This window comes from Saccopteryx leptura, chromosome 2, assembly GCF_036850995.1.
Source record: "Saccopteryx leptura isolate mSacLep1 chromosome 2, mSacLep1_pri_phased_curated, whole genome shotgun sequence".
NCBI lineage: Eukaryota > Metazoa > Chordata > Mammalia > Chiroptera > Emballonuridae > Saccopteryx > Saccopteryx leptura.
Window position 1 is genome coordinate 64,878,324 of NC_089504.1, and position 12,120 is coordinate 64,890,443.

Genomic DNA, 12,120 nt, shown 5'->3' on the forward strand with positions numbered 1-12,120 from the left:
TTCAACAAAAATAGAACAAAGTCTAAATGATTGAACTATAAATTCAAAGCGTTGGTTCTCATCTAGGGATGATTTGGAGATATTTTTGGTTGTCCAACTGGGATAGAGGGAGATTCTATAGGCATCTAGTGGGGAGAGCCCAGGAATGCTGTTAAAATACTGTAATATACAGGACAGCCCCACCATACAGGATTATCTGGTCCTAAATATGCCAAGGCTGAGAAACCCTGAATTAAAGCAACAGAATAGTTTCAGTCACACTATTAAAATTACACACTATTAGAATTATTCAACTGGCATATTGAGTATGATAGTATATTTTGGTGAGTTCTAAAATATATTGCTTTAAGGCTGCTGTTTAGACTCAAATTCTCAATTAATTGGCAGAGTAGAAGATATTCAGCTATTTCAAGATCCAACACACTTCTTAAAAGTCTGCATCCCAGACAGAAATTAAGCAAGGTTCAGGACTAAATTCTCTTGTTGAGGAGGTGGTCCCTTGGTTATCAGGGTCTTTTCTTTTGTTAAAATATTAAAAAAAAAATTTCAATCATAGTTGATATAAATATTATATTAGTTTCAGGTGTATAACATAGTGTACACCTAGACATTTATATAACTTACAAAGTGATTCTACTGATAAGTACCCACTTGGCACTATACATAGTTATTACAATATTATTGACTATATTCCCTATGCTGTACTTTACATCCTTGAGACTGTTTTTAAAACTGGTAATTTGTATATCCTAATCCTTTCCCCCTTACACACATGTCTCAAGCCCCCTCCCATCTGGCAACCATCAAATAGGTTTATTTCTGTTCTGTTTATTTAATTATCTTTTCTTTTTAGATTCAAAATATAAGTGAAATCATATGGTATTTGTCTTTCTATGTGGGACTTATTTCACTTAGCAAATATCCTCTAGGTCCATCCAAGTTGTCACAAATGGCAAGATTTCATTTTTTTGATGGTTGATTAATATATCATGGTATAAATGAACCACATCTTTATCCATTCTTCTTTTGATTGTAGCGTTTAATCCATTAACATTTGAAGTAACTGTTGATGGGTATGTAATTACTATATTTTATTGTTCAGTTTTTTATCTTTTTTATTTTAAATAAATCCCTTTAATATTTCTTGTAATACTGCTTTGGTGGCCATGAACTCCTTTAGCTTTTTATCATCTGGGAAGCTGTTTATCTGTCCTTTGATTCTAAGTGATAGGCCTTGCTATGTTGAGAAATCAGCTGACAGTTTTATACGTAACAAACTGCTTTCTTCTTTCTTTTTTGTCTGATTTTAAGATTCTATCTTTGTCTTTAACCTTTGGAATTTTAATTTTAATGTGTCTAACTAAGGTGTGGGTGTCTTTGGGTTCATCTTGTTTAGGACTCTCTGTGCTTCCTGACCTTGTATATCTATTTCCTTTGCCAGGTTAGGAAAGTTTTCCATCATTATTTCTTTAAATAGCTTTTCAATTCCTTGCTTTCTTTCTTCTCCTGGTACTCCTACTATGTGGATATTGTTATTGGTGTTATCCTGGAAGTCCCTTAGACCAGTGGTCCGCAACCTTTTTTGGGCCACAGACCGGTTTAATGTCAGAAAATATTTTCATAGACTGGCCTTTAGGGGGATGGATAAATGCACAAAATAAAATTATGTGACCGGTGTAAAAACTGGTATTTTTAAATATAATTGTCGAACTTATGAGATAAGCATCAAGAGTGAGTCTTAGACGGATGTAACAGAGGGAATCTGGTAATTTTTTAAAAATAAAACATTGTTCAGACTTAAATATAAATAAAACGAAAATAATGTAAGTTATTTATTCTTATTTTGCGGACCGATACCATATGGCCCACGGACCAGTATTGGTCCACGGCCCGGGGGTTGGGGACCACTACCTTAGACTATCCTCTTAAATTTTTTTTCTTTTTGTTGTTCTGATGGGGTGTTTTCTGCTACCTTGTCTTCCAAATCGCTGTTTTGACCCTCTGCTTTATCTGATCTACTGTTGATATGTATTCTTCATTACAGTCATTGTATTCTTCATTTCAGGCTGGGGTTTGTTTTTTTTATGGTTTCTATCTCTTTTTTAAAGTTCTCACTGAGTTTACCTACTCTTCCCCTAAGTTCACTAAGCACTTCTATAACTAGTATTTTGAACTCTGCATCTGATAGATTGCTTGTCTCCTTTTTATTTAGTTCTTTTTCTTGAGTTTTGTCCTGTTCTTTCATTTGGAACATGTTTGTTTCCTCATTTTGGCTACCTTTCTGTGTTTGTTTCTTCCTATGTATTAGGCAGATCTGTTATGTCTCCTAGTCTTGGCAGAGTGGCCTTGTATATAGTAGGTATCATGTGGCCCAGTGGTGGAAACTTCATGACCATCTTTCCTTGGTGCTCTAGGGGTATCCCATGTATGGTTTACGTGTGCCCTCCTATTGTAGTTTAACCTTGATTGCTGTTGCTAAGTCAGTGGGAAGGATTGACCCTTAGGCTGATTGGCTGTGAGGACTGGCCTAGACTACAGCAGAACTGTTGTGCAGGGTTGACCACACAAAGTGAGATTTTCTTTAGTGTGGCTTTGGTGCCTTCCATATCCAATCTTTGGATGTGCCATTTGTGGAGGTGTTAAGGCGGTGCTCTAGTGTGGTCTGAAGCTGGCTACCAGGTGTTTGGTTCTGGGGACTCTTGGGAGGGACTTGGTGCAGGTCAAGGTCAGCTGCTGCCTGTGCCTGGCCAGAGCCACCTGTACCAGAGCCCCTGTTGCTTGGTTGCTTTGGCCTTGAAATCCTGCACTCTGCTCACTGGCATTCACAGAATAACTCACTGGAGTACTTTTTCCCCATCAGCATGAATACTCTTTAGAGAAATTATTTATATCCAAATTCTAAATAAAAGGACCTGGTTTATAAAATAAACACTATTAACATATAATTTAAAATAATTTTGTTTCAAAACCTGATGAATGTAAATGCTAAAATTCTCAATAAAATATTAGCAAACTGGATCCAGCAACACATTAAAAAGATCATATGCCATTACCCTTGAGCTTATTTGAACTTTTCCTAAAACACTCAAGTAGGAAATTGAAATCTCTTCTTGAATTGCTAAAAAGCAATTATTAAAGTCAGTAGCTGAACAAATTCCCCTTGCCTGCCTAGTTAGACTTTCAGGCTCTTTCAGAGGTGGCAGGCTTGCCCTTAGTCTCCAGTTCAGACAAGGAAACTAGATAGAAGGTTAGTCTAGTATCCTGTGTTTCTCATGGATATTGAAGTCAGAGAAGTAACTATCTAGAGGCACAACTAGTATTCATACCCCAGGTATCTTTTTGTTATTGCTATTATGAAATAAGTAGCATTAATTGGACTCCTTTCAAAATTCTTAGTTCCTTGAAGATGAAACGAAAAGCATTCCAGAGGACAGTTCTTCTCTGGAGTATTTTAAGATGTGAAATTGTTGAGTATCTCAAAATCTATATTGAGTTTCTATTGGTACAGCAGAAAATTAATGGTATGTGAATGTTGGGAAGAGAAGGAAAAACAGTCAACTATATTTCTCAAAGCCCAATTTTATTATCCTGACATCCTAATAGATTTTCACAAACCTCCCTTACTATTGTATATTTCAATTGATCAAAATCCATTGATTTTCACATATCTTCAATGGCTATTTTCTTACAGTTTTTTGTATCCTTATCAAGCTACAGTCCCAAATTTCTAATCCTCCTTAGGACATGACTTCATATAGACCCATTTTGAACTCTGTTCTCCTAACACCAAATGAATTGTCAAAACCAACTCAGACTCAGAGTCTACCTGTCCCTCATGTCTGAGCAGAGTAGAAAACATCCACAGAGTGCTGATGACCACAGATGAAGTTCTCCAAGAGAAAAAATAAATAAACTGAGGTTAGCAATCATTTAATCCCATGACACTTGTGGACTGAGAAATTGTGAACCAGATGTCATCAAAACCTCAGACTCTGACACCACTGAGTATCAGTGGGATATAGATTTCCCTTTATCAGTGGTCATGGTAAATTTGTACTGCGCCAGCCACACTTCTTACTGCTATCCAAGTAGCCAGAATAACAAGTTAGCACAGCAAAATAAATGAATTTTTGAGGGGATCTCATGGATTACTTTGGTCCCTGGGTGGGGTGGGAGGCTCAGCTCCTCAGAGCAAGCCAGTAATAGAACCCTGGCAGCCATTCTCAGGCTGTTTATTATGAGAGGCATCTGAATCAGTTCAATCCCTTTATGAAGACTATTCTTCCTTGGATTTCTTTGTTTTCTAGACCTTCTCATTCCCTCCCCCAACCTTCCTCTGCCTTTAGCCAGTCTGAGATTCCTGGTGCACATACAGCCCAAGCAAGTACTGCTCTAGTCTTCATAATCCCCAACACTAACCCAAAGTTACCAGTAGGAAAATCAGTGGAGGTGCTAAATAGTCAGCCCTGAATATTAAACTACTTTCTACAAATTGGAGAGTTGGTAGTATGTAGGGCATTTCTGAAATCTGTACGCATGAACAAGGCCAAACTTAAGAGAGCATTTCAAATGCTCTCACAGAACAAACACACTCCAAGGCCAAGAGACACCACAATGCCTGAGTAACAGGGCTTATTTAATAATATTTTCCCAGCAAGTGTTCATTCCTTTCCCAGAAGAATGGAGCAGAAAAACTATCCAGGTTCTGGCTAGTGTTTCTAAAACAACATCACTTTTCAATATGCGTATATTAAAATTGTTGAGAGTCCATAAAATAGAGTATCAAGTTCAGATTGCCCGAATTCTGATTATCTTGGTTGTAGATTATTTTTGTAATCTGAGTCCGTTGTCTACCTATCCTCTTTGAATCCCACCTTTGGGACATTTTCTAAGGCTCTGAAATTGAGCATAGGTGATAGTTTTTAAAAATTATTTTTTATTTTGACTTTTTCACTTTCCTTTCATATTTTGGCAGCAGGTGGCATTGCAAAGAATTTTTCTAGGACAATATAGTTTCAGTATTTGTCACTAAAACTGTTTTGAGCAGATTTGGGGCACAGCTATAATCTTTTATAAAGTGCAGTTAAGTACTATATCATAAAGAACCCTTCAACATTACCCAAAAACACAAACTGAGTTAGGGGAACACCATATAAACTTGATTGATTTGTAATTTTAGTCCCTGTGGGATAGAGTGCAACCTCCTTGTGATATACCTAAGGAGTTGAGCTGTGCCTCCAGGCTTACTTCTTAACAAGTCTCCCAGGTAAGAAGGACCCCTTGCCCCAGGTAAACCTAATTATGAGCAGCACATCCCTAGACTTGGCATGCATGGTCCTATCTTTAATCATTCTCCTTTTTTCTGCCAACGATGCATTTCTTCTTCACCTCCTGTCTCCATGGAGAACTTGAAACATCCTTCAAGACTTGGCCCAAAGTTCTCTTCAACTATAGTTGTATCAAAGCCATATGTTAATATGTCATTAGCTGCTTGAGGTGCCAGCCATGTAGCCTTGCTTGTTTCTCCTGTTCAGATTTCATCTCCTACTATTCTCCCTGGCCTTCTTTCTGTTCTTTGGCAAATCTCAGAGCCTTTCCTCTGTCTCTTCCCTTTTCCTAGATCTCTTCCCTATCCCCATTCCTGCTCTTCAAGGGACTGGCTCATTCATCATTCGAGTTCTGAGCTCAAATTTCACCTCTACAGAGAAGCAGTCCTTACTGTCCCAAATCTAAAGTTGTTCCCCCTACCAACATCCTTCCAATCATTTTCTTATCATCCTGTCTCTTTTCTACTGAAGCATTGTCACCATCAGAAATGACCTTTGTTTATGTCCATGTTTATGTGTTTCCCTCTCCAGTTCACCCCTCAGGAGAACCTGTTCCTTTGCCTGGGATGCAATGGCCTTCTCTACTTAATCACTCATGTAGTCCTAGCGCTTACAACAGTGCCTGACTAGAGCAAGTACTAATAAATATGTTTGGAATTGATGTATTATATGTAGTATTTGCAACTATAGGAGTGGATATAAATTGAATTATTTTATGATACAGGTTTCCTGGTGAGAGGAAATAAAAGCTGTGCATCCTAATCAACCTTCCTTTCCCCTTCCCACCTCTCTCTGAGTCATTATTTGAATGATTTTGTCTTTTGTCTTTTACATCTGCCTTTCCATGTCAAGAATGCAGTAAGCCCTAACTTTTTTTCAAGGGCTTTTAGAGTGTAAAAACTGGAGACAGTCTGTCTAGGTTCAAGTACCTATTCTGTCCACCTTGGGCAAGTAATTTAACCTCTCTGTGCCTCAGTTTCCAGATTCATAAAATGATGTCTACCTGATGAGATTGCTGGGATGATTACAACGATATATGCAAAACACTCAGAACAGTGTCTGGCCATAGTCAACACAATATACATGTTGGTCATTAATATTGGTTGTTTTTATCATGTGGAGACAGGAGGACACAATTGACAAATCCAAATAAAATATGAATGTGATGAGGAAAGTATTTGAGACAGAGAAATGAGAGCAAGCAGAACACTTACTTTTAGAAATTCAAAACAATATAGTTTATTTTACATTTAGAGATCTGTAATATACATATATAGGAAATCTGAAAGTTATTTAAAGTACTTCCTTTTTTGTTGAATGTTAGAAATTTTATCTTAAAATTGGTTAACAAAACTGATCTTGCATTTTAGTTTTAAAATAAAATCCATTATATCAAAATCTTGAGGATTTAAAAAATTGTGAAAACCACGATTCAAGTCAACAATTTTGTGTTTTAAGATTCGGTGGGTAAACATGATATCATTTGTCTTTGAAGAATTTACTTTGTTCTCTTCTGGCTTCTTCAAGGCTTTCAAAAGTAATCATTCCTTTTGGCAGCTGTAACTTATTCTTTTCTGTTTCTAGTATGTTCTCGGCTTCACCTTGAATAAAATACAGACATATGCAAGGTAACAAAGGGGTATCAGCATTTTGTGAGAAAACGTACTTACTATGTTCCAGTGACAAGCTGTAACACTGTGTGGAGGGATGCCCTCAAGTCTTACAGTTAAATATTTCACCCAGTGTCCTCAGGAGAAGTGACTTCCCAAAGGAAATACAGTGAGGAATTCTGAAGACTCACAAAAAGATAAATCAGATGCTCAGGATTGTATATGACTGAGACAACATTTTAAAATGTACAAGAGAAAGCATATTGAGTAATTTTTTTTCCCTTGTAGGAAGGTCAGGATGCTAAGTATTAGTTATGTTTGGAAGGGTTTGAGGTAGTCCTCTTCCTGTTGTCTCTTAATATATCATAAGTGACATGAGAAAAATAATATTTACTAAAAATTCTTTGACCTGAAACTACTTGCAAATATCCAAAATAATATTAAATGTTCTTTAGTCTGTATACATACTCACACACACATCTACACATTTTTATAAACAACTCTTTCAGATAACAGTCATTTCTTGGACCCATTGACATTTGCCAACTTAATATTGAAGATTAATTAGAAAAAGTAATAAAAATTATGGTATAATACACACTGACATTTTATAAACTCTGGGGATGAAAGCAAATGTTTTATTTTCTTCTTTTTTTTTAAATGAGAGGAGTGGAGATAGAAGGACAGACTCCCGCATGTGCCCAGACTGAATCTACCTGGCAGCCATGTCTGGGGCTGATGCTCTAATCAGCTGAGCTATCCTCAGCACCTGAGGCCAGTGCTTGAACCAGTCAAGCCACTGGCTGTGAGAGGGGAAGAGAGAAAGAGAAGGGGAAGAGGGAGGGGAAGAGAAGCAGATGGTCGCTTCTCATGTATGCTCTGACTGGGGATTGAACCCCGGGTGTCCGTACACTGGGCCAACACTCTATCCACTGATGGCCCAAATATTTTTAAATTCTCTTTTATCACACAATTAATTTATACTCCAAACCCAACAGGGCAGACTACAGTTTTCAAGTTATAACAGCATTTCAACTATCTGTAAACATTTCTTTCCTTAGTCTTAAAGAGTAAGTGAAGATCATTATAACATATATAATAAGGTAGGGCCATTGATGACAGACTAGATGTTTCCATGTGAGAATGTCTCGCATATACAAATCTCAGTATGTGTTTACAGAATGACTGATGATAAATTCAGTCAAACAGGGATTGTATATCTTGGGGTCATCACTAATTAACAGGACTAAATGTGATAACCTAAAGTCTCTAATACGGTAAGTTTCCCCTTGGATTCTAAAGATGTATTTCTTTTTATAAGAAATTTTCACAACATGCCTTGAACATTTAAATCTTATATTGTGTAGCCTCTGATGGACCTGCAGTAAAAATACTTCCAAAATATACAATCAGAATGTTCTCAGAAAATAAACTTGCTCTCCATTAATAATATGTTCAAAGGAATACAGTTTTAAAGAGTTGATGTAGCCTGACCAGGCGGTGGCGCAGTGGATAGAGCATAGGACTGGGATGTGGAAAGACCCAGGTTCGAGACCCTGAGGTCACCAGCTTGAGTGTGGGCTCATCTGGTTTAAGCAAAAAAGCTCACCAGCTTGGACCCAAGCTCACTGGCTCGAGCAAGGGGTTACTTGGTCTGCTGAAGGCCCACAGTCAAGGCACATATGAGAAAGCAATCAATGAACAACTAAGGTGTCACAACGTGCAACGAAAAACTGATGATTGATGCTTCTCATCTCTCTCTGTTTCTATCTGTCTGTCCTTGACTATCCCTCTCTCTGACTCTCTCTCTCTGTCTCTGTAAAAAAAAAAAAAAAAAAAAAAGAGTTGATGTACATTAATTCCACATAATTTTTGTGAGGTGCTGAGAATTCTAATGTCCATATAAAACAATGAGACATAGTTGAACTCAGATTAATGAATCCTTAAGCAGATGAGTAATGTAAAACAGCTGATTATTGAAATGAGTTTTTAACATTAGTAAATCAGTTGTGTACAGTTGATTTCTAGCTTCAAATGGGATTATACTCCAAAAGTTAATTTGTAGATCAGTGTTTTAGTACTTAGAATACATCTTCCCATGGTAATATGCTGGAAATCAATTTCCAGGCACACAACAAAAAATTATTTAGCTGAACTATGATACCCATAATGCCTGACCAAAGAGGACACTTGAACATAGTATCTATGAGGAAAGATACTTTCATTTTCAAGTGGGAATTTTTAAGAACAAAGAATCTTTCTATCTCCCTACTCCAAAGTCTTTACCTCCCTCTTTCCCATAGCAACCTAGTCCCTAGAGCAGGGGTCCCCAAACTTTTTACACAGGGGGTCAGTTTACTGTCCCTCAGACCATTGGAGGGCCGGACTATAAAAAAAAACTATGAACAAATCCCTATGCACACTTCACATATCTTATTTTAAAGTAAAAAAACAACAACAACAAAAAAAAACGGGAACAAATACAATATTTAAAATAAAGAACAAGTAAATTTAAATCAACAAACTGACCAGTATTTCAATGGGAACTATGGGCCTCCTTTTGGCTAATGAGATGGTCAATGTGCTCCTCTCACTGACCACCAATGAAAGAGGTGCCCCTTCCAGAAGTGCGGCAGGGGCCGGATAAATGGCCTCAGGGGGCCGCATGTGGCCCCCGGGCCACAGTTTGGGGACCCCTGCCCTAGAGAGTTTCGAGGATGGGCCCATATCCCAGGAAAGAACAAGACAGCAAAAATGTAGGATTGGGAAAGTACTATTTTGAATATGCTCTGGGTTAAAGGCTTGTAAAGTGAGTACACAGTGATCCTCATGTGACTGTAGCTCCCAGAGAAGTGGTGGTAATTTGGAAGATATCAATATCCTAGGCTAATGAGAAACTATCTTTCTGGGACAGGAATGGCTTCTTTGGCAGCAGTGCTCTTGGTGAGGGCAGTAAGAGTCAGGGTTCTGTGAGAGCAGCACAGTGCTGGCGAATATTTAACAACCAGCTCTCCAAGGGTGGGAGGGAATGTAAAAAAAATTATGTACATAAATTTATTATAAATGTTTCTTATATAAAATATATGTAGCACAAAATGTATAAATAATAAAATGTACAATACATTGTATCATAAATCACATATAGCAAATTGATTCTCACAGAATGTTTTCACGATTTTAACTGAACTCTTGTAGTCATAGCTAACCTATAGTAGCAGTTGATGAATAAGTATAATTCCAATATGAATGATAGTTGGTATTTTCATTTACATTAATGAATATGACAAAGATGAAACAATGACATATGTTGGAATTATACCCATTTGAGAAAAATGTGAACAACTTTGCTGAATAAGATAACAGTTTTTAAATATTGGGAGATCGATTCCCGGCCAGGGCACATAGGAGAAGAGCCCATTTGCTTCTCCACCCCCCACCTCCTTCCTCTCTGTCTCTCTCTTCCCCTCCCGCAGCCAAGGCTCCATTGGAGCAAAGATGGCCCGGGCGCTGGGGATGGCTCCTTGGCCTCTGCCCCAGGCGCTAGAGTGGCTCTGGTCACAACAGAGCGACGCCCCGGAGGGGCAGAACATCGCCCCCTGGTGGGCAGAGCGTCGCCCCTGGTGGGCGTGCCGGGTGGATCCCGGTCGGGCGCATGCGGGAGTCTGTCTGACTGTCTCTCCCCGTTTCCAGCTTCAGAAAAATACAAAAAATAAATAAATAAATAAATATTGGGAGAATATGTCCTCATTTTTTTTTTTTTTTGTATTTTTCTGAGCCTCCCGCATGCGCCCGACCGGGATCCACCCGGCACACCCACCAGGGGCGATGCTCTGCCCACCAGGGGGGGATGCTCTGCCCCTCTGGGGCGTCACTCTGCCGCGACCAGAGCCACTCTAGCGCCTGGGGCAGAGGCCAAGGAGCCATCCCCAGCGCCCGGGCCATCCTTGCTCCAATGGAGCCTTGGCTGCAGGAGGGGAAGAGAGAGACAGAAAGGAAGGAGGGGGGATGGAGAAGCAAATGGGCGCCCCTCCTATGTGCCCTGGCCGGGAATTGAACCTGGGTCCCCGCACGCCAGGCTGACGCTCTACCGCTGAGCCAACCGGCCAGGGCCTATGTCCTCATTTTTATGCTGTTCACATTGAAATGGCTATGGACACAACACACTTTTAAGCATAATCTGCATTCTTAACTTATCCTTTGTCACTATCTTAAGTCTAGACCAGGCGTGGCCAACAGTTTTTGCACCTGGGCCAGATTAGAAAGAAAACTTTTTTCATGGGCCGGACGAAATATTAAAATTAAAAAATGTTAAATACAAAAATGATTCGTTTAAGTAAACAAAATTTTATTATGTAATTTATGAATAAATGTAAGTAATTTAGTACAACAAATTAACAAAAAAACTAATGTGACGTGTTGAGGCGCTTTGAATCACCTATTATTTTTTTAATATCTGGCTCTATACTTGTAGTAGCTATTCTTAACACAGCCTCCAAATGTAAATCATTCAATCTTGATCTTGTTTTACTTTTATTTAGATTCATTAAAGAAAAAATGTTCACAAATGTAAGTTGAGCTGAAGATTACTAAATATTCCTTGGCAAGTTTTTTTAAATTTCCATATTTTCCATTATTCAATTGCTTATAAAAATTGCACAGATAAGTACAAAAGTTGTAAATCTTTATAATGGAATTTTTTTAAAAAATAAAGAAGTATCGCAAATTCATTTGACCAATTATTGGAATTTAACCCTAGATTAGTCACATGCAGAATTCTTTTCCCACGTATCACTATCTTCTTAAATATCTCGATTTCCAATAATCAAAGACACTTCCGCTTCTGAGTAGCTGAGATTTTAACTTTCATTGTTGTACAACGGTTAGATATTGTAGTTTATGTATAACGATTTAAAAGTACCACTTATTTCATTTCCACAGTGCATCATGCGGAGAATATTAAAAATTTAATTGCAGGCTGCATAAACTGATTACGTGGGCTGGATTGGACCTGTGGGCCATATGTTGGCCATGCCTGGTCTAGAGACCATAGGTTAGCTAACTTTCTTAAAGGGCCAGGTAGTAAATTTTTTAGGCTTGTGAGGCCTTTAGTCTCTGTTCCAATAACTCTGCTCTATCATGGAAATGGGAAAACAGCCAAAGACAATTCAGAAAGGAATAGGCAT

The 12,120-nt window shown here is 38.3% G+C and overlaps 1 protein-coding gene across 1 annotated transcript in view; it reads right to left on the reverse strand.

The window, feature by feature from the left end:
- Positions 1–6,541: 6,541 nt before the first annotated feature.
- PLGRKT (plasminogen receptor with a C-terminal lysine) overlaps positions 6,542–12,120 on the reverse strand; it is a 41,328-nt gene continuing 35,749 nt past the window's right edge. The window contains exon 5 of the mRNA XM_066368109.1: positions 6,542–6,928. Coding sequence (XP_066224206.1) covers positions 6,807–6,928 — 122 coding nt within the window. The 3' untranslated portion in view covers positions 6,542–6,806. The remainder of the gene's footprint in view (positions 6,929–12,120) is intronic.